The 27,915-nt window shown below is 50.8% G+C and overlaps 1 protein-coding gene across 1 annotated transcript in view; it reads right to left on the bottom strand.

Moving 5' to 3' along the window:
- The window catches only part of LOC140392865 (alpha-2-macroglobulin-like), a 305,968-nt gene that overhangs the window by 61,519 nt on the left and 216,534 nt on the right, over positions 1 to 27,915 (bottom strand). Inside the window, exons 22-29 of the mRNA XM_072478608.1 lie at positions 26,787 to 26,838; positions 25,945 to 26,028; positions 23,885 to 24,061; positions 20,695 to 20,776; positions 8,968 to 9,124; positions 2,422 to 2,502; positions 933 to 987; positions 759 to 832 (exon numbers count right to left, since the gene is read on the bottom strand). Coding sequence (XP_072334709.1) covers positions 759 to 832; positions 933 to 987; positions 2,422 to 2,502; positions 8,968 to 9,124; positions 20,695 to 20,776; positions 23,885 to 24,061; positions 25,945 to 26,028; positions 26,787 to 26,838 — 762 coding nt within the window. The remainder of the gene's footprint in view (positions 1 to 758; positions 833 to 932; positions 988 to 2,421; positions 2,503 to 8,967; positions 9,125 to 20,694; positions 20,777 to 23,884; positions 24,062 to 25,944; positions 26,029 to 26,786; positions 26,839 to 27,915) is intronic.

Raw genomic sequence — 27,915 nt, 5'->3', positions numbered from 1 at the left:
AATAACCCCTCCTAACCCTTTTGGTCACTAAGGGCAATTTATTATGGCCAATCCACCTAAACTGCACATCTTTGGACTGTGGGAGGAAACCGGAGCACCCGGAGGAAACCCACGCAGACACGGGGAGAACGTGCAGGCTCCGCACAGACAGTGATCCAGCAGGGAATCGAACCTGGGACCCTGGCACTGTGAAGCCACAGTGCTAATCACTTGTGCTACCGTGCTGCCCATCACTTGTGCTACCGTGCTGCCCAATGAGGAGTCTGTTTACAAACTCCCCTCCCACTGGGACAAGAGACGAGTGAACGATTGTCCCTGTCCAGTGGGGAATGACTCACATTGAGGATCAACCTCTACTGACCCTGAAAACCCTTCCCCCTCTGCAATCCATTCCCCCTCTTCCATTTTAAATATCAAATTCCCCCGCCACTGATGTTCCCTTATTCACACTGTTATCCCTCCCTCTCGATACATCGGCCCCTCCCTCATACCCCATACCCACCTTTCCAATTAAGGGGCAATTTAGCGTGGCCAATCCACCTACCCTGCACATTGTTTTGGATTGTGGGGACGAAACCCACGCAAACACGGGGAGAATGTGCAAACTCCAGACGGTCAGTGACCCAGGGCCGGGATCGAACCTGGGACCTCGGTGCCATGAGTCAGCAGTGCTAACCACTGTCCCACCGTGCTGCCCCCTCTCTTTGTTACCTGCATCAATTACAGATACCAATTGCCCCTGTCCAATGCTCCCTTACCTGGAAGTCTGTGGCTGTTCTGTTATTAGGGGAGGCGGTGGAATCAGCTGCTTCCTCAGAATCTGAGTATTCCTCTGGGATGAGGAAAAGAGAGTTTGAGAGTCAGTGAGAGGGGTGTAAACAGAAGAGAGGGTAAAGAATGGGGTGTGGGCGTGAGACCTGCTCAATACCAACCTGTGGGTAACGAACGCATCATCTTCTTCTGCCATTGTGTGTAAACTTTATCAGCCTGGAGAGGGGTTCAGAAAGATAGCGGTGAGCGTCTGTCACAACCGTGTCATTATATATTCTCACACCAGTCTGTCACTCCTGTCTCACTCCAGACTCTCACACCAGTCTGTCACTCCTGTCTCACTCCAGATTCTCACACCAGTCTGTCACTCCTGTCCCACTCCAGACTCTCACACCAGTCTGTCACTCCTGTCTCACTCCAGATTCTCACACCAGTCTGTCACTCCTGTCTCACTCCAGACTCTCTCACCAGTTCTCACTCCTGTCTCACTCTGGATTCTCACACCAGTCTGTCACTCCTGTCTCACTCCAGATTCTCACACCAGTCTGTCACTCCTGTCCCACTCCAGACTCTCACACCAGTCTGTCACTCCTGTCTCACTCCAGACTCTCACACCAGTCTGTCACTCCTGTCTCACTCTGGATTCTCACACCAGTCTGTCACTCCTGTCTCACAACAGTCTGTCACTCCTGTCTCACTCCAGACTGTCACACCAGTCTCTCACTCCTGTCTCACACCAGTCTGCCACTCCTGTCTCACTCTAGATTCTCACGCCAATCTGTCACTCCTGTCTCACTCCAGACTCTCACACCAGTCTGTCACTCCTGTCTCACTCCAGACTCTCACACCAGTTCTCACTCCTGTCTCACTCTGGATTCTCACACCAGTCTGTCACTCCTGTCTCACTCCAGATTCTCACACCAGTCTGTCACTCCTGTCCCACTCCAGACTCTCACACCAGTCTGTCACTCCTGTCTCACTCTGGATTCTCACACCAGTCTGTCACTCCTGTCTCACAACAGTCTGTCACTCCTGTCTCACTCCAGACTGTCACACCAGTCTCTCACTCCTGTCTCACACCAGTCTGCCACTCCTGTCTCACTCTAGATTCTCACGCCAATCTGTCACTCCTGTCTCACTCCAGACTTGTCATAATATACATCAGTACATTATGCTGCAATCACATACATACACTGATGGACATGCAGTAGGACCAACCAGCATACATAACACCGCAGCCAATCACCAGTGAGAGCACAAGCACGATAAAGACAGGGGACAGGAGAGTTCCCGCTCATTCTAGCAGCAGCCAGCTCAGAGCACAGAGCTCACAGCCTGCATCACAGTCATTCACCATGTGCTGAGTGCCTCACCATAGCTAGTGATAGGAAAGGGCCCACAGTTAAGCTGGTATTGCTTATACCCACGTTTACAGTATGTTAGCATAGTTGAACAGTTAATAAAATAGCGTTACACCACTTCCAGCATTGTTGGCTTGTTTGTAAACCTTAACACCCAACACGACAGACTCTCACACAGTCTGTCACTCCTGTTGTCCTGATCTCTCACCCTCCTCCTCCTCTTCCATCATTCCCTCCACACTCTCTCCTCTCCCATGAAACACCATCAGTAAAGCAGGAATTTTCTCACCAATTCCTTATCGTTTTTCCCCAATTCCAGTAAAGCTGACGTCACGTAAGCTGACAGGGAAATGTGATCATCGACACCTCCCTGAGGGGGAAACACAGACATCAGAGAGAGAGGAACATTCAACACTCAGAGAGCACAGAGAGTGTCATCCCACATACAGTGCAGCACTCCCTCAGTACTGACCCTCTGACAGTGCAGCACTCCCTCAGTACTGACCCTCTGACCGTGCAGCACTCCCTCAGTACTGACCCTGACAGTGCAGCACTCCATCAGTACTGACCCTCTGATACAGTGACACTCCGTCACTACTGACCCTCTGACAGTGCAGCTCTCCCTCAGTGCTGACCCTCTGACAGTGCAGCACTCCCTCTGAACTGACCTACGGGCTTTGTTCAGTACTCTCTCAGTAGTGAACCACTAAAAATGCGGCCCTCCATCAGTCCTGACCCTTCAACTGTGTAGTGCTTCCTCTGCACTGGCCAATTGACAGTGCGGCACTCCCTCAGTACTGATCCTCTGGGAGGACTTCCGGTGGCGACCATGGAGTGAGTGGTCGCACATTTGGTAGCTCCCGCTCTTGGTGGTCCTTTTGTGGCTTTTACGCCGGATTGTTGCAGGAATTTTGTAGAAGAAAGGCGTCGAAGCAAGAACAGAAGAAAGGGACCCCCAGTTTATGGAGCTTCGGCCCAGAAGTGATCGGAAAAGAACAAACCAGGTGGTGGTGGCGAGTGAGGAGCGGACAACCCACTTGGAGGTGGCGAACGAACAGGGTAGGACCCCACCATCTCAGTGGTCGATGGACCAGTTGGTGAGCTTCTTAACTGAGAAGTTCACCCAACAGCGGAAGGAGAGTGTGGAGGACCTGGCCCGGGCGGTGGACTCGATCAAGGCAGTGGTTGACCACGTGGAGACGAGACTGGCAGCCCAAGCAATGGCAATACAGAGGTTGGAGGAGCTGGCGGGGGAGCATAAGCACCAGTCCACTTCAATGGCAGCAGAGATTGGGACACTGCATGACCAGCAGAAGAGACTGCTGGAGAACGTGGAGGATCTGGAAAATCATTCTTCGAGGCAGAACATTCGGATCGTGGGTCTGCCGGAGGAAATCGAAGGATCGGATGCTGGTGTGTATGTGGGGAAGATGTTGGAGAAGGTGCGTTTGATCAACCGTTGGAGGGGGATCGGGCCCACAGGACACTAATGCGTAAGCCCCAGGGGGGTGAGCCGCCGAGGGTGATGGTGGTACAATTACATCGGTTCCTGAACAAGGAAAGCATTATGAGGTGGGCCAGGCAGACGAGGCAATGCACTTGGGAAGATGTTGAGATCCGGGTGCATCAGGACCTGGGAGCAGAGCTTGCGAAGAGGAGGGCGAGCTTTAATAAGGTAAAGTCGGCCATCTACAAGGGCATAAAATTTGGACTACTGCACCAAGCTCGCCTGTGGGTGACCTATGGGGGCTGGTAGTCGTACTTTGGCTTGGCATAGGAGGCAGCGGACTTTATGAAGGAGAATAGACTGGCAGGAGAAGGAGGACCTTGAACTTTGACTGAGGAGATCTGGACTATGTTCTGTAAATACTTTGGGTTTGCATTGTTTGGATTTATTTCATGCTTGTTTCTTTATATTTTTTCGGTCCTGTTTGGGTTAGGATGATATATAGTTCTTTGTTATGGGAGGAGGGGTGGGTCTTGGGTTTGGACCTTGGGAGGGATGGTTTGTTTGATTTTACTTCTTGCCTTTGTTTTGATTGTTTTGAATGTTTGCACTAGAGGGGGGGGAGAGGAACCAGTGGGGAGTAAGATGCTGGGTGCCATGGGCTAGCTGGGGGGGCTAGTTCACGGAAGCAAAGTGCAGGGTGAGCTGAAGACTGATGTGAGGGGGGGGTGATGGGAGGGGAGTGGGGGAATTGGGTGGGGGGGGGATTATACTGCTGATGGGGAGGTACTTGCAAGACGGGGGAGGAGGTGGGCTGATGTCGGTAGTTGCCCGAGTGCAGGCCAGGGGAGGTGCGGGGCATGGGCCGCAGACTGGCCCAGGAGAGGTTATGGTTGATCAGCAGGGGAGGAGGGAAGTGGGGTGCCCCCCGACCAGGCTGGTCATGTGGAACATTCTGGGACTGAATGGGCCAGTCAAAAGGGCCCTTGTGTTCGCGCACTTGAGGCAACTGAAGGCGGATGTGGCTATGTTGCAGGAGACACACCTGAAGGTGGGGGATCAGATTAGATTAAGGAAGGGATGGGTCAGGCAGGTGTTCCATTCAGGATTGGACTTTATAACGAGGGGTGTGGCAATCCTGGTCAATAAGTGGGTGGCATTCGAGGTGGGAATTATAGAGGCAGACCCGGTGGGGTAGATATATTATGGTTCGTGGGAAATTGGAGGGAATGGCCGTGGTACTGGTAAATATATATGCCCCAAACTGGGATGACGTTGAGTTTGCTAGGGTGCTGGGGAAGATCCCGGACCTGGATTCACATCGGCTGATTATGGGGGGAGATTTCAACACGGTCCTGGATCCAAAGCTGGATCAGTCAAATGCCAGGTCTGGGAAGGTATCAGCTATGGCAAAGGAGCTGCGGGGGTTTATGGAGCGCATGGGGGGGTGGGGGTTGATCCATGGAGATTTGGGAGGCCAAGGAGTGAAGAGTTTTCATTCTACTGCCATGTGCACAAGGTGTATTCCCGGATAGGCTTCTTTGTGTTGGACAAAACGCTGCTGGCTAAGGTAGTAGATGCTGAATATTCAGCAATTCTCATGTCAGACCACGCCCCACACTGGATAGACCTGCAAGTTAACAAAGGAAAGGCCCAGCGCCCACAGTGGAGGTTAGATGTGGGGCTGTTAGTGGAGGAGGAGGTGTGCGAGGGTGAGGGAGGCCATTCGGGGATATATAAAGATTAATGATGCAGGTGAGGTTTAGGCTGGGGTGGTGTGGGAGGCATTGAAGGCGGTTATTAGGGGGAAATTCATCTCAATTCGGCCTGTAAGGAGAAGACTGAGCGGGTGGAGTTAGACAGGCTGGTCGACGAAACCTTACAGGTGGACAGGAGGTATGCGGTGTCTCCAGATGTCGGGCTTCTGAAGGAGCGTCAGAGATAGCAGCTGGAATTTAGGCTCCTGCCCACATGTAAGGCAGAGGGGTAGCTGAGGAGGGTAAAGGGGGCGGTCTATGAGTATGGGAAGAGGCTATAAAGCGATTTCTGGGGAGGCTGGAGCTTCTGAGGATAGATGAGGAGTTGGTGGAGGGTTTGAGAGCCCCAATTGGGCTGGAGGAGGTTATAGACGGATTGGGGGCGATGCAATCGGGTAAGGTCCCGGGACCTGACGGATACCCGGTTGAGTTTTATAAAAAGTTTTCCGGGCTGTTGAGGCCGCTTCTGGTGAAGGCTTTTAATGAGTCCAAGGAGCTGGGAGTGCTCCCCCCAAGGTTACCGAGGTATCGGTTTCCCTTATTTTGAAGCGGGATAAGAGTTTTGGGTCGTATAGGCCATTCTCCCTGGTAAGTGTGGATGCAAAATTGTTGGCAAAGATCTTGGCCATGCGAATAGAGGATTGTGTTCCGGGGGTAATAGGGGAGGACCAGAAGGAATTTGTGAAGGGACGACACCTGACGTCCAACATTAGTCGGCTCCTAAATGTAATACTGATGCCTGCGGAGGGACGTGAGGTCGAGGTGGTGGTGGCCATGGACGCAGAAAAGGCCATTGGTCGGGTGGAGTGGAAGTACCTGTGGGATTTGTTGATTGAGTCCGGTTACTATATCAGGCACCGGTGGTGAATGTAAGGACCAACCGGGTTCGATCAGAGTATTTTAATCTGTGCAGGGGGTCAAGGCAGGGGTGTCCACTCTTCCCACTACTGTTTGTCCTGGTCATAGAGCCTTTGGCAATGGCGCTGAGGGCATCGAACATTTGGCGGGGGATAGCGAGAGGGAGGGTGGAAATAGGGTCTCATTTTATGCGGATGATTTACTCCTTTGTATAACAGACCCATTGGGGTGAATCGCAGGAATTATGGGATTACTGGAGGAAATTGGCCGGTCCTCAGGTTACAAACTGAATATGGGTAAGAGTGAGGTTTTTGCGATCCAGGCAAGGGGGCAGGAGAGGAAACTGAAGGAGATACCGTTCAAAGTGGTGGGAAGGAGTTTTAGGTACCTGGGGCTTCAAGTGGCACGAGACTGGGGCCAGCTTCATAAACTAAATTTGGGCAGGGATATTGAGCAAATGAAAGGGGACTTCCGCAGGTGGGACCTGCTCCCGCTGTCATTGGCGGGGAGGGTACAGACTGAAGATGACAGTCCTCCCGAGATTGCTGTTTGTGTTTCAGTGTCTCCCAATCTTCATCCCCAAGGCAATTTTTCGGAAGATGAACACGCCGATCTCGGGTTTTATATGGGCCGGGAAAGCCCCGAGGATGAAGTGGGTCCTTCTTGAGCAGGGGCGCAGTGAGGGGGGCTTGGCCCTTCCGAACTTTATTAACTATTACTGGGCAGCCAATATTTCGATGATTAGGAAATGGGTAGTGGGGGAGGGGTCAGTATGGGAGCGAGTGGAGGCGGCATCTTGCAAGGGCACGAGTCTGAAGGCTCTGTTAACGGCACTCTGCCGTTCTTGCCGACTCGTTACTCCACAAGTCCAGTGGTAGTGGCAGCCCTGAGAGTGTGAGGGCAATGGAGGCAACACATGAGAATGGAGGGGGTGTTGCTATGGTCACCGATCTGTGATAATCACAGGTTTGCTCGGGGGGGGGGTGGGGGGGCTGGACGGGAGCTTTAGGAGGTGGCAGTGGGCAGGGATTGAGAGATTTGGGGATCTCTTCATTGAGGAAGGTTTCCTGAGCCTGGAGGGCTAGAGGAGGGGTTTGAGTTACCGGCTGGGAACGCATTCCTGCTGGTGAGGAATTGAACTAAAGAAAAAGCATTAGACTGGGATGACCAGTTAGGAGAGTGTAGAAGTATACCCTAATATAGGAAAGCAGAGAAATAGAATAGGGCTTTATAGACATTAATTTGGGTTGCAGGGAGTGAACAAAGAAATGGGCAAAGCATGGCGAGAGGGGGATGGGTAGGTATTAGGACCGGTTCTTTGCACAAAGGATGCTGCAAAGGATGCTGGGAGAAAGAGGCCCAAGGGAAGGAATGTGTAATGTACCTATCAGGATCAGTGGCAGTGAAGGTTAGATTATATGGCCAGGTCAAGGAATGTGGGAAAAGGGCCTATAAGAATCTTGTATTTGTGTATGTGGAACTTGATACTGCATGAATGTATATGAGAACACATGTTTTGTCTCCCTTTGTCTCACTCACTCTGGAAGTTTCAAGAGACATGTTGTCTCCTGCCTTTTTATCAGAGTGAGTGGAGCTTGTAAGCCGGGTGAACTAAAATAAAATAATATCAGCCTTTTGATAGAGACCAGACTGTGGACAGAAAGAACCCAATTTCATCATTGGTACGGGATTTTGTCCGGAGGCAAATTCCAAGCTTCCCTCACCTCCCTCTAAGGGGACTACAGGATAAGTGATGTCTAAAACAGGGTTGAGGAAGGGAGGGTCTCGGAGTATATAAGGTACTGATGGAGTGGGAAGGGGTCCCAATCGGCGGGGTGAAGAGGAAGTGGGAGAAAGAGTTGGGAGGGAAGTTGGAAGTCGGGCTATGGGAGAAGGCTCTGAGGAGAGTTAATGCATCCTCGTCGTGTGCCAGGCTCAGCCTGATCCAGTTCAAGGTGATCCACAGATATGACTGTGGCCCGGATGAGTAGGCTTTTTGAGGAGGTGGAGGACATGTGGGCGGTGAGGGGGAAGTCCGGCGAATCATGCACATATGTTTTGGGCTTGTCCGAAGCTGAGGGGATTTTGGCATGAATTCGCAGATGTCATGTCAGAGGTCCTGGAAGGGAGGATGACTCCGGGTCCAGAGGTGGCAATATTTGGAGTGTCGGAAGATCAGGGAGCCCAGAGGGGAGGGAGAAAGCCCGATGTTTTGGCCTTTGCCTCCCTGGAGACGGATTTTCCTGGGATGTAGGGAATCAGAGCCTCCTAAGTTGGGGGTGTGGGCCAGTGACTTGGCAGGGTTTCTTACGCTTGAGAAGATTAAGTTTGCCTTAAGAGGTTCATTACAGGGGTTCGCCCAAAGCTGGCAGCCATTCATCGACTTCTTTAAAGAAAGCTGACAGTCAGCAGGAAGGGTGGGGGGGGAGAGATATGGAAGCGAAGAATAACGGCAGGGAATGTAATATATGGGTAGCTAAGAGTTAGGGCGGTGGGAAGTTAGGTATGTTATTGTGGGGTTTTTGCGTGTGCTGGACCTCTCTGTTGTTTAGAATGTTAAAACGTTAAAATTATAAATGCCTCAATAAAATATTTTCTAAGAAAATGTACTGGCCCTCTGGCAGTGCGGCACTCCCTCAGCATCACCCTCCGACAGTGCAACACTCCCTCAGTCCTGAACTTCTGACAGTGCCGTAATCCCTCAGTACTGACCCTCTGACAGTGCAGCATTCCCTCAGTACTGACGCTTTGTCCTGCCCTTTGCCCCATGTACCTTCATGGCGTTGTTGAACAGACTGCCCAGGCTGGCAAAGCAGCCGGACTCCATTCGATGTTTCATGAAGAAGGTGGTGGCTTTCTGGAGAATGTTCGCTTCAATGAATATATATGGACGGGCTTGTACGAATGATTTCAACACAAAGGCTGTCAGCCTGAGAAAGAGTGGGAAAGAAATGGAGGGTGAAGAGAACAAAGTCAGCAGTTCTTGTCTTCATTCTGTCCCTTTCACATTCTGTTTCATTTCCTCTACGCCTATTTGACTCCCACCCTGAGTCGCTCCGTCTCTCTTTCTCTCTCTCTCTCTTGTCTCAGTCTATCACTCTGTCCCTCAGTGCCACTGAGTATTATCAGATTTCCCAGACAATACACAAGAATTTTGTATGGTACCCTATTCAGATTCAGCCCTATCTGTGTGTATTATGACCACTGTTTCTGAGTGAATCTGAGTATAACAGACACACACACAGATACTCAGATTCACTAGGAAAAAGTGATCATAATACACAAATAGAGGGATGAAAACATCACAGACACACAGACATCACAAACGCACATTTGTGTCTGTGATCTTTTCATCCCTTTCTGTGTGTATTATGATCACTATTTCCTGGTAAATCTGGGTGTTTATGTATCCGTCATGTTTCCATCCCTCTGTATATCTTATAATCACTGTTTCTCTGTGAATCTGGGTGTTTGTGTGTCTGTGATGTTTTCATCCCTCTATTTGTCTATTTGTGTATTATGATCACTTTTTCCTAGTGAATCTGAGTACCTGAATGTGTGTCTGTTATACTTTCTGTTGTCTGAATATTATGATCACAATTCCCTCGCAAATCTAGGTTGTGTATGTGATGCATTCAGCCCTCTCTGCATATTATGATCACAGTTTCCTGGTTAATCTGCATGTTTATGTGTCTGTGATTGCTTCATCCCTATCTGTGTGCATTATGATCACTAGTTCCTGGTAAGTCTGGGTGTTTATGTCTGTGATGTTTTCATCCCTCTCTGTGTATATTATGATCATTAATTCTTAGTAAACCTAGGTGTTTGTGTGCCTGCGATGTTTTCACCTCTCTTAGTGTATATTATGACCACTGTTTCTCTGTGAATCTGGATGTTCATGTGTCTGTAATATTTTCTTTCTTCCCTGTGAGTATTGTGATCACTATTTCTCTGTGAATCGGTGTTTTGTGTGTCTGTGATGTTTTCATCACTCTTTCATAGAATTTACAGTGCAGAAGGAGCCATTCAGCCCATCGAGTCTGCACCAGCCCTTGGAAAGAGCACCCTACCTATGCCCACACCTGTACTGTATCCCCGTAACCCCACCCAACCTTTTTGGTCACGAAGAGCAATTTAGCATGGCCAATCCACATAACCTGCACATCTTTGGACTGTGTGAGGAAACTGGAGCACCCGGAGGAAACACACGCAGACACGGAGACAACAAGCAGACTCCGCATAGCCAGTGACCCAGTGGGGAATCGAATCTGGGACCCTGAAGTTGTGAAGCAACTGTGCTAACCACAGTGCTGCTGTGTGTATTATGACTGCCGCTTCTCTGTGAATCTGGGTGTTTATGTGTCTGTGATGTTTTCATCCCTCTCTGGATGTATTATGATTAATATTTCCCTGTGAATCTGATTGTTTGTGTCTGTGATGTTTCAGCCCTCTCTGTTGGAAACAGGAAGAGGCCATTCAGCTCTTCAAGCCTACTCTGCCATTCATTATGATCATGGCTGATCATTCAACTCAATAGCCTAATCCCGGCTCCCCTCCCTGCCATATCCTTTGATCCCATTCACCCCGAGTGCTATGTCCAACTGCTTCTTGAAAGCATCCAGGCGGGATTCTCCACCTGACACCAGGGGCGCGATTCTCCACTCCCACGCCGGTTGGGAGAATCGCCTGGGACGCCAACATTTTCCAGGACGCCGGTCCGACGCCCTCCCGCGATTCTCCCAAGCGGCGGGAACGGCCCGGTCAAGTTTCGCAGGCCGGAGAATCGCCGGAGAGACCGAAAATGGTGATTCTCCGGCACCCCCGCTATTCTGAGGCCCGGATGGGCCGAGCGGCCAGGCCAAAACGGCGGGTTCCCCCGGCGCCGTCCACACCTGGTCGCTGCAGTCGTGAGCAGTGCGTGAACGCTGGGGGGTGGCCTGCGGGGGGGGGGGGGGCGATGGGGGATCCTGCACCGGGGGGTACCTCAGATGTGGGGTGGCCCGCGATCGGTGCCCACCGATCGTCGGGCCGTCCTCTCTGAAGGAGGACCTCCTTCTTTCCGCGGTCCCGCAAGATCCGTCAGACATCTTCTTGCGGGGCGGACTTAGAGAGGATGGCAACCGCGCATGCGCGGGTTGGAGCCGGCCAACCCGCGCATGCGCGGATGACGCCCGTTATGTGGTGCCGGCCGCGTCATCTCTGCGGCGCCGCTTTTATGCGGGTGACAAGGCCTGGCGCGTGTAGATGATGCGGCCCTGATCCTGGTCCATTGTCAGGGCCTGAATCGGTCGGGACCGGGGCCGTTTCGCGCCGTCGTGAACCTCTACGGCGTTCACGACGGCGCGGCCACTTCGGCGCGGGAGTGGAGAATCCCGCCCCAGAATCGGGAAATGCTATTGGGCGGAGAATTGGTTTTGACGTCGAAATTGTGGCGGCGCCGGTTTCACTCAAAAATGCAACTCTCCGGGGCCGTGACAGCGGCGTCAAAGTGCTCCACTCTGCACGTGGAGTAAACACCGTTGCCTTATCACTAGCGGGCCTGCCCCGGTATTTTCTGGCGCCCCCCGCAATGCTCCACCTCCACTGGGGTGAATTTCCGATGGTGAGGTTCACTTGTGCTCTTAAAAATTGGGAACAGGCGCCGTGGCTGATGTGGGAGAGAGAGGAAGTAGGACCGCGGGCTGCCGGTTCTGACACTGGATGGGCTGGCTGGGATGGGGTGGGGGCACTGCCAGGGCAGGGGAGTGATGGGGGGGGGAAGGGCCGTGGGCTGGGGTGACCCCCATGGGACTGAGGTGGTGTCCAGGTCCGGACCTGCATTGCTGCGGCCTGAAAGGCAGCCATCTTGCAGTGCACCCCACTGACCACCCACCTTGGCCCATAGTTCTGCAGAGTGCCATCGGCTGTATGGGTGCTCCCTCCCCTGCACATCAGCCCCCAATCTTCCACCCCACCAGCCCCCCCCACCCCAGCTCCTATTCACCCCACCACCTTCGCACCCTGCCCTCCGACATCACCCCCCTCTCCCAAACCGGTCATCACCCACAAGCAGGGCATCAAGCAGCCCACCCAAGGGCAACGCCCACAGTAACCCCTACAGGGTGGCTACAGACAGGGGCCGTGGACCATACCAGTGCCATGCGCAGAGCCAGACAACAGTACCCCTGGCATCAGGGGCAGGCGGCACGGCCAGAGGCCCCCAAGGTGCCGGGCACTGGGCCAGTGGTGCAGGGATGGATGGGAGAGAATGGCGGGGGGCACATGTGGGGGCAGAGTCTGCAGTGACAACTGGAGGCACCGTTGGAACTGGGTGGGCACTGGGGAACGCACAATGTTACATGTCAGCCTTTCAACCCCTGCAGACAATGGATATTAGAATACAACCAGCAAAATGTCCTTCCTCCGAGTCGCCGCAGCCTTGGGGATACACTGCGGCTCTACGACCTAGAGCTGCTCAAGGAAGAGGAAGCTGAAGCAGCGGAGCATGCAGCAGCTGAGTGTGTCGCAGAGGAACAGGAGACAGTGGATGAAGATGGAGAGCTGGCCACTCAACAAGGCAAGGATGAGGTTCGAAGGAGGGGCCGCATTAGGCCTTGTGTGCATCGGTGGCGCCTGTCATTCAAGGACCTGCCAGACCAGGCATGCTGCCGAAGACTCCGGCTGAGTAGGGTGACAGTGCGACATATCTGCCAGATCATGGCGCACCTGGCACCACGGGGAATGGGGGAGAGCACCCGCTCCCAGTGGCCGTCAAGGCGACAGTCGCCCTGAACATCAATGCCATGGGCTCCTTCCAGGCACGGTGCACAGGTGGATGCATGCTGTCACAGAGGCCCTTCTTGCCCAGTCGGCGCAATACAGACATTTTAATGTGGACTGAACCCACCAGGATGCCCGGGTAGCGGAGTACACCGCCACCGCCGAGATGCCCCGGGTCCAGGGGTGATCGAGCGGATGCATGTCACCCTACGAACACCTGAAGATGACAGGTCGCTCTACACAAACCGAAAAGGGTCCCACTCAATGAACGTGCAGCTGATATGTGACCATCAGATGCACATCATGCATGCCTGCTCCCAATGCCTGGTCAGTGTGCACGACACCATCCTGGCAAGTTCGATGATTCCCGACCTCTTTGAGATGCACCTCCGGCTGGGGAGTTGGCTCCTGGGCAACAGGGTTACCCGTTGTGGTTGTAGCTGATGACGCCTGTGTGGAAGAAACAGACCAGCGTGGAGACCCACTACAACAACACCCATGCCGTGACCAGGAGCGTGATTGAGCGATGCTTCAGCCTCCTGAAGATGCAGTTCAGGTGCCTGGACCAGTATGGTGCTGGGAGGCTCGGCCACCTCTTGAAGGTCTGCTTCATCCTCCACAGCATCGCGCATCAGAGGGACGACATGCTGGAGGAGGAGGATGATGCCAGGCCTAGTCTGATGAGGAGATTGCGGGGTATGGAGAGGATGGGCAGGACATGAGGCCTGGGTAGTTACAGGATGCCACACAATATGTGAGGCAGTACACTGCATCTGACCCCCAACCTCGGCCATACACCTGTCTGCAACCCCTCCATGATATATACCTGCTACACGATGAGGTGCGAGCCCTGGGTTGGCAGTAACAGCCATGCGATGGAGGCTGATAAAAACCGCTCTGTGATTAGCTCTGGTGCTCCACATTGTTTGACAATGTCTGGCTCCTGCCCAAGTAGCACATTCCACCATTTGTGATCCCTGCATGCGAGCTATCCCATCATACGGCCCCATTGAATCCCTGAGGTCGCGGAGGTGGGGAAGAGGGTGGGGAACGGGGACACTGGAATGGTGAGCCAAGTCCACTCACAATGTCCGCCAATTCCTCCCTACCCACGCCCCCTCTAAAGCCAGCCCAGACCAGCCCACCCCTCTCACCCTTCTGACAGAGCACCATGGCAGATTGTAACATTGTGTACAGGTGGTTAATGTGGAAATATATATACAGATACATGCCCTAGCCCCTATTACGAAACTATGCATTGCATCTATGCCAACTTAACTGTTGTCTACTTTTCTGGCCTTATGGATCTTATGGCTAAGTCTAAGTGGATCCCCAGACAGTATATCAGGAGTGGAGGCTGCTTGATCTGATTCCTGCCCTATGACTTGGGTCCCCTTTGGCGGGCATCTTCTGGGGCGACCGGGCCTGGATGGACCCGACTGCTGCTCAGGTGTTCCGGGAGACGTGGGGCCGCTCTGTACTGCCCACCAGATGCGCCATGGACAAGAGTGGAGGGGGTGGGGGTGGGGGGGTGGCGGCACCTCCCCTATAGGAGTCTCCGACATGGTCTCATCCAACCTCGGGGTGCCCAATGGCTCCCGGGCAACTCGTGGGACGGGAGTGGATGGGGAGCTAACCCCTGATGCTCCCCCCGCCACCTGCCAGTCCTGGAGATTCACTGCCATCTCGACCAAGGTCTACATTCTTGTGGCCATGGAGCACTGGGCATGGACCACCCCTGTGTGCGACTGCGCTACATCATGCTGTGACTGTGCCACCACTTTCTGGGTCTGTGCCACATCAGTCAGTGACTGTGTCAGGCGACAGACCCTCTGGGACTGGGTTACCTCCCTTTGTGTCTGTGCCACGTCGGCCAGCACCTGGGCACTGCCGCCAACGCTCTCAGCCATGGCCTGCTGTGACAGGGCCAACTCAGGATTGCTGCTGCAATATCCAGGTGGCCCAGACACATGGCTGCCTGTGAGTGAACAGCCCTGTCCTGGGCCTCAGCCAGTGCCTGCACAGATTGCCACAGGCTTGGGACATGCGGATCGATAGCTGAAACCCTCACCCCCAAAGCCTCCACCGCGGATACCACCTATGCGGTTTTGGCCTGGGTGGCATGCATGGCCGGCACCACCACCTGCTCCTGCATGCAGTTGGTCTCCTCCACCTGTGCCTGCAGGTTGTAGATGCTCGCCGAGAACCCCTCATGTCCCTGGCTCTGCGACTGCATCTCCATAATCGATGGGGCTGTCCGTTCCAGAAGCCCAAAATCCGTCTCGTTGGCAACAAGTCCCTGGGGTCGGCCCGGCCTCCGACCGTCCTCCCCCTCTGGAGTCCTTACCTCCACCTGATGTACCGGAGCATGTGTGTGGTGAGCACCAGATAGTGTCCCAGGAGCATCTTCACTTCCCAGGAGCATCTTCACTAAAGTGCACGACCAAGGTGAGTGTCTCTGGGATGGTGGAGCGTGTTGGAGACAGCCGTGACGGGAAATCTGTGTCATCATCGGACTCGGTATCATACTCAGTGCTGCTTAACATCCGGGGTTCTGGCTATGGCTGGGGGTGGTAGACACCAGATGGACCCACCCCACCACCTCCAGCAAAACAAAAGACAAGACACATGGTTAGACTGCGGATCGGGGGGGCGTGGGAATGTGTGGAGTGCGGGTGTGGTGAGGGTAGTGTGGGGGCGAGGGTGGTGTTGGGTGGGGTGACACACATGTCACAGGGAACTGCAACTCAGCGGGGAGCACAGTAGCACAAGTGGACAGCACTGTGGCTTCACAGCATCAGGGTCCCAGGTTTGATTCCCCGCTGGGTCACTGTGAGGAGTCTGCGCGTTCTCCCAGTGTCTGCGTGGGTTTCCTCCGGATGCTCCGGTTTCCTCCCACAGTCCAAAGATGTGCAGGTTAGGTGGATTGGCCATGATAAATTGCCAAAAAGTGACCAAAAAGGTTAGGAGGGGTTATTGGGTTACGGGGATAGGGTGGAAGCGATGGCTTAAGTGGGTCGGTGCAGACTCGATGGGCCGAATGGCCTCCTTCTGCAATGTATGTTTTACGTCCAGGGCCCTGCTGCTCTTCCACGGTGAGGGCCGCAGGTCTGGCGATCTCCCTTCAGACTTCCCCCGCTCTCGGCAGTTCCTTGGGGGAGGAAAACAGAAAATGCAGTGTTAGTCCGATACATACAGCCCAGGAGGTGGGTGGCTGGTGGTTTCAGTGGCCAGGGCACCCGGCCATGGTGGCCGGTATGTGTGCCAGCATGTGGTGCAGGGTGGGGGTTCGGCCGCCCTCTGGGTGGTGGGGGTTCGGCCGCCCTCTGGGTGGTGGGGGCGTGGGTAGGGTTTCGGGAGTGTGTTGGTGCCAAGGGCAAAGTGCTGCTTATTCATCCTGGCTGCCCTGAGGAGGTTGTACAGTTTCTTACAGCACTGCTGGCCATTCCGGATGGTGTTGCTCGTGACACTTACTGCCTCTGACATCCACGCCCATGCACGGTGAATGGCGACAGCAGGCAGCCTTTTTTCCCAGGTCGGGGTACAGGGGAGCCCACCTCTCCTCCATGGCGTTCAGCAGCATCTCAAGCTTGGCGTCCGTGAATCTCAGGGCCATTCTCCTTGCTGCCATCTTGTTGGCTGGGACAGTATGTCTGGGGAGTGAAGTACGTACATGCGGCTGCAGCTCATCAGCCTCCCTGAGTGTCAGTCACGAATCCGGCACCGTTTCTCATTGGAATCGGTTGTGTTCCATGTGGCACTGGTGCTAGCCCCGTAACAGTCACTGAATCAGTCTGGATGTGGCGCCAGCTTTGCTGTCGTACATGTCCATGAATCCTGCCTGGCGTCAACCCTTAGTCTCAGGAACAGAGAATCCCACCAACAATGTTTGGCCTCAACTGCTTTCTGTGGCAGCGAATTCCAGGCTCACCTTTCTCTGGGTGAAGAAATTTCTCCTCATCTCTGTCCTAAATGGTCTACCCTCTATCCTCAGACTGTGACCCCTGGTTCTGGACACACCCACCATTGGGAACATCCTTCCTGCATCACCTGACTGGTGCTGTTAGAATTTTATAGTTTCTATGAGATCCCCCTCGTTCTTCTGAACTCCAACGAATACAATCCTAAGTGACTGAATCTCTCCTCATATGTCAATCCCACCATCCCAGGAATCAGTCTGGCAACTTTCACTGCTCTCCCGACAGAGCAAGAACATCATTCTTCAGATAAGGAGACCAAAACTGCCCACAATATTCCAGGTGTGGCCTCACCAAGGCCCTGTATAATTGCAACAAGACATCCCTGCTCTTGGAGTCAAAACCTCTCGCTATGAAGCCCAACATACCATTTGCCTTCTTTACCGCCTGTTGCACCTGCATCCTTACCTTCAGTGACTGGTGTACGAGGACACCCAGGTCTCGTTGCACATTCCCCTCTCCTAATTTATGGCCATTGGGATAATAATCTGTCTTCCTGTTTTTCAAACAAAGTGGATCACCTCACATTTCTCCAAATTATCCTGCATGTGCCATTCATCTGCTCACTCTCTCAACTTGTCCAAATCACACTGAAGGATCTCTGCATCCTCCTCACAGCTCACCCTCATACCCAGCTTGGTGTCATCTACAAATTTGGAGATATTGCATTTAGGTCTTTCATCTAAATCATTTCTTTCTATAGTGCACAGCTGGTGTATCAGCATCAACCCTGCAGTACCCCATTAGCCACTGCTTGTCATTTGGAAAAATACCCGTTTATTCCTACTCTTTGTTTCCTGTTTGCCAACCAATTTTCTATCCATCTCAATACGCTACCCCTAATCCCATGCATTTTAATTGTACACGCTAATCTCTTATGTGGGACTTTGTTGAAAGCCTTATGAAAGACTAAATAAGCCACATCCATTGGCTCCACCTCAGCAACTGTACTAGTTACATCCTCAAAGAATTCTGGTAGATTTGTCAAGCATGATTTCCTTTTCATAAATCCATGCTGACTCTGTCCGATCCTGCCACTGTTTTCCAAGTGCTCTGTTGTAAACTCCTTGATAATGGATTCTAGAATTTTCCCTACTTCCAACATCAGGCTTTCTGGTCTATAAATCCCTGTTTCCTCTACCTCCCTTTTTAAATAGTGGAGTTACATTAGCTACCCTCTAATCTGCAGAAACTGCTCCAGAGTCTATTAAATCGTGGAAGATGTCCACCAATGCACCCACTATTTCTAGAGTCACTTCCTTCAGTACTCTGGGGTGTATATTATTAGGCCCTGGGGATTTATTAGCCTTCAATTTCCTCAATATCATTTCACTACTAATATTGATCTCCTTCAGTTCCTCCCTTTCACTAAAGACTGTGTTTCCCAACATTTATGGTATGTTGTGTCCTCCCTTGTGAAGATAGAACCAAAGTAAGTATTTAGTTGGTCGGCCATTTCATTTTTCCCCATTGTAAAATTCCTCCGTTTCTGACTGTAAGGGACCTACATTTGTCTTCATCAATCCTTTTCTCTTTGCATACCTATATACCAATTTTTATGTTCTTTGCCAGCTTACTATCATATTATAGTTGCTCATCCCCAAGGGATCTCGCAGAACTAGATTGCCAATGATTCCATTCTCATTATAAATACCCAGTCTAGGATTACCTATTCTCTAGTTGGTTCTTCAACATATTGATCCAGAAAATTATCCCGTAGACACTCCAGGAATCCCTCCCTCCAGCACTGTGACTAATTTGATTTGCCCAATGTACATGCAGATTAAAATCACCCAGAATTACAGATGTTCCTTTAGCACACACATCACTAATTTCCTGTTTAATGCAACTCCACCACCTTTTCCTTTTTGTCTGTTCTTCCTAAATACTGAATGTTCAATTCCCAACCCTGGTCACCCTGCAGCTATGTCTCTCTAATCCTGACCACATCATTCCTGTTTACCTCTATTTGCATGATTAATTCATCCACTTTATTGAGAATGTTCCACGCATTAAGGCGCAAAGCCTTAAGTCTTGTCTTTTTAACATTATTTGTCCCCTTCCCACTATTGTTCATTGTGACCCGTTTGCATCTGCCTATCACTTTTCTTATTCCCCTTTCTGCCTTTTAGTTTTGTCCTTGAATCCCCCCTCCTCTGACTCCTTGCCTTTTTAGTTTAAACCCTCACACAGTTTTCCAATCACTCTAGCAGGTACCACCCCCCCCAGGACATCAGTTCCAGTCCTGCCCAAGTGTAACCTGTCCAGTTTGTATTGGATGCATCTCCCCCAGATCCAGTCCCAATGCCCAGGAACCTGAAACCCTCTCCCTCTCACCAGCTCTTCAGCCACAAATTTGTTTGATATATCCTGCTATTTCTACTCTGACTAGCATGTGGACTGGTAATAATCCTGAGATCACTATGTTTGAGATCGGACTTTTCATCTTTCTTCCTAACTCCCTATATTCTGCTTTTAGGACCTCATCCCTGTTTATAACCATGCCGTTTGTACCAATGTGAACCATGACCACTGGCTGTTCACCCTCCCCCTCCAGAATATCCTGTAACTGCTCCAAGACATACTTGACCCTAGCATGAGGGAGGCCACTATCCTGGAGTCTCATTTGCGGCTACAGAAAAGCCTATCTATTCCGCTTACAATTGAATCCATTTGAATGCATTTCCACACTTTTTACTCCTCTCTTCTGCAGCAGAATCAACCATGGTGCAATGAATTTGGCTATCGCTGCTTTCCCTAGTGTCCAAAGCGGTATATCTGTTTTGCAGGGGAATGACCACAGGAGATTCCTGCACTGCGTGCCTAGCTCTCTTGGCCTGCCTGGAGGTCACCCATTCCCTGCCTGTCTGTGGAGTCTGACCCTGCAGTGTGGCCGCCTGTCTGTACGTGCTATCTATGATACTCTGCTTCACCGTCCCCTCAGCCACCGCTCCAGTTCCGAATCCCGGGGATTCCAGGAACTGCAGATTGAGACACTTAATAAACACATGCTGGCCCCGGGCACAAGAACTGTTTCCAGCTCCTCACATGGAGTACAAGGAGCAAACCACAACTTTTGAGTTCTCCTGCCATGACCTACCCCTTTAAATTAAACCTTTGGAAGATGCTTGATATCTGATTAAAACCAATTCTCCAGGGCCCTTCTTTTCTAGTCCTTGTTACTACCAAATATACCATAAAAAGACCTTTCAATCTATAAGTGCCAAAAGTGATAAATACTAATCCTATCTTAGCTACTAATACCAATCAACTCTCTCCCTTGTAGTCTCTAATGCTTCAGCAGGGCAAGACCACTCTCTGAATATTGAAAAAGTTACAAAGCAAGAAGAAAAAGCAAAAAAAACATCTCTTTCCACTCTGCACCGAATTCCCGTTCTGTTCCAAATTCCTGATACCCACACTCACTGTGGTGGTGTCTCACTCTAGACTTGCATGCGGTATCTCCCATTGCTCGTGCGTCACTGTCATCATTATTTCCTCGTGAATATGAGTGTGTGTGATACTTTCAGCCCCTTCTGTCTGCATTATGGTCACTTTTTCTCAGCGAATTTGATGTTTTTGTGCATTTGATACTTTCAGCCCTCTGTGTTTAATATGGTCAGTGTTTATGAGTGAATCTGAATGTGTGTGCTTGATACTTTCAACCCTTTTGTGTTTATTATGATCACTAATTATCAGTGATTACTGATCGGTGTAGGTGTGTAGAAGACGGTAATGAAATAATTAATCCTCTTGTTCTATACCAGGTATTTCCTTCAGAATCACTGTCTCCAAATGCACTGAAGGATCCATCGCTATGCTTGTACTTCAGCTGGTTCTGGTATCCTGTGTGGAAGAGAGAGAGAGGGTAAATGGTGATTCAATTGGCACAGGGCACACAGTGTCACACACACTGTAACATACACACACAATGTAACACAGTGTAAAATATACACACACTGTAACACACACACAGTTTAACACACACACACACACACAGTGTAACACACACAGTGCAACCCACACACGGTGCAATACACACACACGGTGTAACACACATACACACACACACAGGGTGCAACACACATACACACACACGGTGTAACACACACACACACACACACACACACACGGTGTAACACACACACACGGTGTAACATACACACACACGGTGTAACATACACACACACGGTGTAACACACACACACACACACACACAGTGTAACACACACACACACACAGTGTAACACACACACACACACTCAGTAACATACTCACATACAGTGTAACTATTATGATCCCAGACCAGACCCCAACAGTGTCTAGGATACTGAACAGAAACCCTAATGTTTTATTTTAATTTTGTGTGACTGTGAGCTGTGAGGAAGGGATACCTCTCTCCATGCAAAAATAGGGATATGGTATATAAAAACAAACTTCCACTATATCTTTTTGTGGTCCAAATGTTTCTGTTCGTTTGCTTGAGTTTTCCTTACTCCTAGAAGGCCCCCTACTGGAACCTCATGCACAACCTCCTTCCTATAACCCACTGGTAATACAACTTGGTGAACTTCTGCCCATTTCTCATCATCCTGAATATGTAATGGTTTGCACTCTCTCATTAATGCATTATTTTTAATGTAAAAACACTCGGTTTACACTCAGATTCCATTTCCATATATGCTTTCTGATACAACTGTGAGGAAAGGATACTTTGCTCCAGGAGTGATTCCATGCACAAAGTGGGATATGGTATATCAAAACAAACTTTATTACAACACGTTCATAAAGCTAGCCTAAAGTCACAGAAATATAGCTTAAAATTACCAGTTAAACAAATGCTTAGCAAGAAAATAAAACCTTTTTAATTCCTAACTGCTATCTTTTATCTCCACTCAAGCAAAACCCATCTCAGGTCAAAATCCACTTTCAAATACAGTTAGCCAACCCAGGAATTCTTGCTGTAAAGAGATGTATAGGACAAACTGCTTTCGGGAACCAGCTGCAGAGTCTTGTCTGTGTCAAACTACTGTTTAACCTGCCAGGAACTGGTGTTCTGTTCACAGGTAAATCTTTAACTAAACTGCTTTGAGAGAAACTGCTAGTTTGTTCACTGACAGATCAAAATTGAACTCCAAATGCAACACCTCACGGCTTCAGCCCCTGGGCTCCTCCCATTACCTACATCATCTTCCTAAAGCTAAACACATTGGGCCAGATTCTCCGTTCCTGAAACTAAGTGTTGATGTTGGGGCAGGATTAGTGGACTTCTATGACAGCAAAATTGGCACCCTATCTGGACCAATTCATCAACCGTTAAGCTAGCACCGGCGCCACGTGGAACGCGATAGTTTTCACTGTAAAATGGTGTCGGGTTCGCTGGGGTTGGGAGTGCCACTTGAAAGGCTGACAAGCTGCAGCCGCATATTAGCACTCCACTCCCTACACATGCTCATCCCGTCAAAGAAGATGGCACTGGTGGCCTGTGGGGACACCCTAGGACCCATGCCACTAAGTTCGTAGTGGGCAGTCAGCAGTGTGCGCAGCTGCATGGCTGCCTTGCAGGCTGTGGCAATGGTGTTCCATGCCCATCGACCCCGATCCCACGGCCAAATTCTGCCCGACCCCGCTGCTCCCCACCCCTCCCAACCCAGGCAGAAGCCCCCCTCGCTAGCGACACATCTGTCTGCACACTATAGCGATGCTGGACACTTTTCAGACCCCCTATCTCTCACTCTCTCAGCCATAGCGCCTATTTCCCGACTTTTAAAAGCACGAATGAACCTTGCCGTTGGGAATTTCGCCCGGCAGAGGTGGAGGATCGCGGAGTCCCTGGAGAATACTGAGTCAGGCCTGCTAAAGAGATGCGACGGTGTTTATTATATGTGTGGAGTGGAATGCATTGGCGCTGCTGATGATTTTGGAGTCACGACCGATTCTCCTTCTAACCGCCTTTCCCGATTTCAAGTCAGCTGACGGAGAATCCCACCCATTGTCTCTAATTATCTACTCACCAAGGAAGCTTTTTTATATCAACAAAATTCTATCATCCAACTTCTACGACGCTTTAATCATCCCTTGTAGCCAAAGTGCCTGCTTATCTTGTAAACCAGAGTTTCAAAAATTACAACAGTAGTCGTACACACACTAACCCAAGCTTTTAACTCTTACTGCACCAAATACCGATTATACAATGAGTTAGATTCTCCGACTATGAGGCTATGTCTTCACGCCGGTGTGGGAACGGTGGCATTTCACTGAAAATTCAGCGCAACAGGCCACCGATCCTCCGTGTGGCTGAGGGCTAACATGCCAGCAGCGTGGTGCACCCAGCTCTAGCTACCGATACGGCCTGGAGAATTGCCAGGTTCGTGGCCACGCATGCGGCCTGCAGTGGCCGCACCGTGCAACATGGCGGCAGCTGCTCGCGGACCCGGCCTGCAAAATAGTGCCCCTCCTTTGGCCAGCCCGCGTGCCCCGGACCACCCTCCAACAGTGCCCCCAGCCCCTGATAAAGTCCCTCCTGCCCGCGGATCGGCCCTCCCCTGACTGTGGCAGCCCTGACTGAGTCCGCAGCCGCCACGCCGAGCCCCCGACGGGTGAGACCAGGAGAGATCCACGCCATCGGGAACTTGGCCGGTCGGGGGGCTGGGCTTTAGAGGGGGCAGAGCATCACGATTGGACGGTCACCGAACATGATTTCGGTGCCAGCGACCGGACAAGCCAGCCCAATATCTCTGAAATTTCCACATTCATCACATGCAGACACATACACACACACTCACACACGGTGAAATATTCTGGGCCCGATGCTGGTGGGTATTATTGCAGATGGGACAGAAAAATGTCCCCTCCCCACCCGCGGTGGTGCCTTCCGGTGTCAGCGTCACAGAAATCTCCATGGTGTTTAACACAGACTCGCACACACAGTAACACATCATGACATAAATGTACCTCTCTGCAGGTAGCCAACAGCCCTGTCCTGAATCTCCCCGGTCAGCTGCTGGGTTTTATTCAGGTATCTCTGCACGTAAACATTAGGGGCAAATTTCACCATGTTCTGCTCTCCACATCCCGTGGGCAGTCTGAGTAAACCATCCAGATTCTCCATCGCAGACCCCATGATATCCCCTGGAAAGGGACAGAGAATATAACACGGACTTGGACAGCCTGATCAGAGTTCAAAAAGCCCAAGACAATTCCAAATCTCAATCCCAAAACCCACAACCAATCTAAACCCCCCCGAACCCCCACACACAAAATAAATCCATGGAGTAATAACCATGGGGGATTTCAACTGCCCCAACATGAATTTGGAGGTAAAGAGCGGTAAGGGAATGCAATTAGCTCAATGCGGACAGAACATTTCCCTGATCTGATGTAAAATACCCAACACGAGAAGATTCACTGTGGATCTAGTAAAAGGGAACAGACCAGAGCAGCTCGGGAAGTCAAAAAAGGAGAACATCTAGGCAATAGTGATCATAACATTATACAATTTAATTGATGATCGAAAAGGACATAATTATGACAATGAAACAGGATAATCAATTGGAGAAAAGTGGTTTTAAAGGGCTGGGGAGAATTAAAATGAGCAACAATATTAACAAACCAAAAATGCAAAACAATACGGGGAAATATTTAAATGGTGTGCAAGGGATTGCAGAGAAAATGTTGAACATGGGCCACAAGAATAAAATGGAATTTGTGAGAAAAGAGAGGAAAGAACGACATCTAGAATGGAGAATAAATCGAGGATTCAGCGTGCATTCCACAAAGGAAAATCTGACTTGACTAAACTCCTTGTATTTTTCCAGGAATGACAGAGAGAATCGGTAAGGGTAATGCGGTAGATGTAATTTATCTGGATTTTGGAAAAGTCTTCGGTAAAATGTCTGATCATAGATTAATGAATCAGATCAAAGTATTGAGGGTATCCGAATCCAGATTTTTCAATTCATGAAATGTTTTGGTAGAGTGGGGAGACAGAGAGAGAATGTTTCCTCCACTGGGGAGCGATCAGAACTGGAGACCTACAATATAATATTGGATTTGAATGTCTGGGAGCGATTCAATGGCAAAAAATCTATGTCTGGTTTTAGGAGCGTTTAACGGTGTGTTTCTTGGTGGCTGCATTGCCAAGAAACAACCCACAATTCAACGGCACTTTGCTGTTTTTTAGGTCTCAGGGTATTTCTCTCCGCCGATGCCGCACTCACAGACATTTCCTGCTTGCAAGCTCAGGAGGAAAGGCCCCCAGCAGATCAGGATGGCATTTTGTCTGCCTGCCCTGATCTTCCCCCCACCACCCCCCATACCCCTGCTTTCAGCCCGCACCCCATTTTTGATGCTGCCCAATGTCCAACCTCGGGGGGCCTCCTGTAACACCCTCTGAACCCACCTGGTAAGGTCCCTTGGACCCTAAACCAGGCAATGCCAGCTTGGCACCCTGGCAGTGCCCCTGCCAGTCTGAAAGTGCCTCATGGCAGCACCAGGGTGGCACTACCTGTGTGCCACTAGACTGGCATTGTCAAGATGCACGGGTGCCACAAAGAGTGGTAGGGTGCCCCCTGCCTTATTACCGATGATCCGGGGTCTCTAATGGCATGGGAGATACCCCAGGTGCCACGTTTCTGGAAACAAATATCAAAAGGCACTGTGACGAGATTTCCCAGGCACAGCCATTAGGTCCCAAGTGCCAGGAAAATCACACAAACCCTATGGCTCATTTAAATATGCAGCTCTGCAACTTCGCCCAATGAGAGCGAGATCCAGATCGTGATGTCTTGCGAGATTTTGTTAAATTACGCGGGCGTTTCGACCATCACAAATCGCATGAAAGGCTCCTTGAGAGATTCAACGACCTGATTACAACACCAGTTAGGGCGCTACAAGGCTGCTAAATCGCACTCTCCAACTTGGTTGAGAACATACATCAGTAGAGGCTGGGGATGGAGCCTGTGGCCTTTGCTATGTTGTGCGTGGCCTCAGTGCCAAGGACATGTGCCTCTTACCCAACACGGTGATGTGTGCCCTGCTCGAACCTTCAATCACATCCTCTGGGAGCTGCAGGTGAATCTTCTCAGTGATGTTCTTTCCTGGAGGGAGCAGATCCACAAAGTAACACAGGACAGACTTTATGTTGGTCTGAAGCGACCCTTACTGTTCCCATTCCCAAACCCCTTCCAATTAATCCCTGCAGATGTCATCATGGAAAATCCCTCCCACCCTCGCCCACATCTCTCCCTCACACACAGAACAAGTGCTCAGGAACATTCCCTCACACACAGATGGTGCTGAGGGACACACCCTCCCACTCTCTTCCACCTCACACACAGAGACAGTGCTGAGGGAAGCCAAAGAGAAAAAGCTGGAGAATCTCAACAAGTCTGTCAGCATCTGTAGGGACAGAAAAGAGATAATGTTTCGAATACAGATGACTCTTTGTCAAAGCTGGACTTGCAACGTGAGCTCTTTTCTCTCCCTACAGATGCTGGCAGACCTGCTGAGATTTTCCAGCATTTTCTCTTTGTTTCAGATTCCAGAAACCGCTGTAATTTGCTTTTACACAGTGCTGAGGGACACTCCCTCCCACCCTGTACCACACTCCCCCCCGCCCCACCACACACACAAACAGAGACAGTGCCGAGGGACACTCGCTCACACCCTCTTCCCCCTCATACACAGAGACAGTGCTGAGGGGCACTCCCCCCCCCCCCCAACTCTCTCCCCCCTCACACACAGAGACAGTGCTGAGGGATACTCCCTACCTCCCTGTCCCACACTCCCCCTCACACACAAACTGGGAAGTGGACATGAAGCCTCTCCCATCACAATTTGAATAGATTTCCTGTACCTGCTGGACACAGAAGGGAGCTGTGGGTCAGTTCAGTCTCAGTGCCTTCAGGCTGCAACAGAGAGAGAGAGAGAGAGTCAGAAAGAGAAAATCCAAGAGAGAAAGACAGAGAAAATCCAAGAGAGACAGAGTCAGAGAGAGAAAATTCGATACTGAAAACCTGAAAATCAGAGAGAGAGAGAGTCAGAGAGCCAGAGAGAGAAAATCTGAGAGTCAGCACGGTAGCATTGTGGATAGCACAATTGCTCCACAGCTCCAGGGTTCCAGGTTCGATTCCGGCTTGGGTCACTGTCTGCACATCCTCCCCGTGTGTGCGTGGGTTTCCTCTGGGTGCTCCGGTTTTGTCCCACAGTCCAAAGATGTGCAGGTAAGGTGGATTGGCCATGCTAAATTGCCCTTAGTGTCCAAAATTGCCCTTAGTATTGGGTGGGGTTGCTGGGCTATGGGGATAGGGTGGAGGTGTGGACCTTGGGTGGGGTGCTCTTTTTGACAGAAATCTTTGGATCCTCACTGTCTTCAGGTGATGTCCCGGAGGACTGGAGAATAGCCAATGTTGTTCCTCTGTTTAAGAAGGGTAGCAAGGATAATCCAGGGAACTACAGGCCGGTGAGCCTTACGTCAGTGGTAGGGAAATTACTGGAGAGAATTCTTCGAGACAGATCTTCTCCCATTTGGAAGCAAATGGACGTATTAGTGAGAGGCAGCATGGTTTTGTGAAGAGGAGGTCGTGTCTCACTAACTTGATAGAGTTTTTCGAAGAGGTCACAAAGATGATTGATGCAGGTAGGGCAGTGGATGTTGTCTATATGGACTTCAGTAAGGCCTTTGACAAGGTCCCTCATGGTAGACTAGTACAAAAGGTGAAGTCACACGGGATCAGGGGTTAGCTGGCAAGGTGGATACAGAACTGCCTAGGTCATAGAAGGCAGAGAGTAGCAATGGAAGGATTCTTTTCTAATTGGAGGGCTGTGACGAGTGGTGTTCCGCAGGGATCAGTGCTGGGACCGTTGCTGTTTGCAGTATATATAAATGATTTGGAGGAAAATGTAACTGGTCTGATTAGTAAGTTTGCAGACGACACAAAGGTTGGTGGAATTGCGGATAGTGATGAGGACTGTCAGAGGATACA

Source organism: Scyliorhinus torazame, chromosome 16 (genome assembly GCF_047496885.1).
Source record: "Scyliorhinus torazame isolate Kashiwa2021f chromosome 16, sScyTor2.1, whole genome shotgun sequence".
NCBI classification, from domain to species: domain Eukaryota; kingdom Metazoa; phylum Chordata; class Chondrichthyes; order Carcharhiniformes; family Scyliorhinidae; genus Scyliorhinus; species Scyliorhinus torazame.
This window is presented reverse-complemented; position numbering and strand designations above follow the sequence as displayed.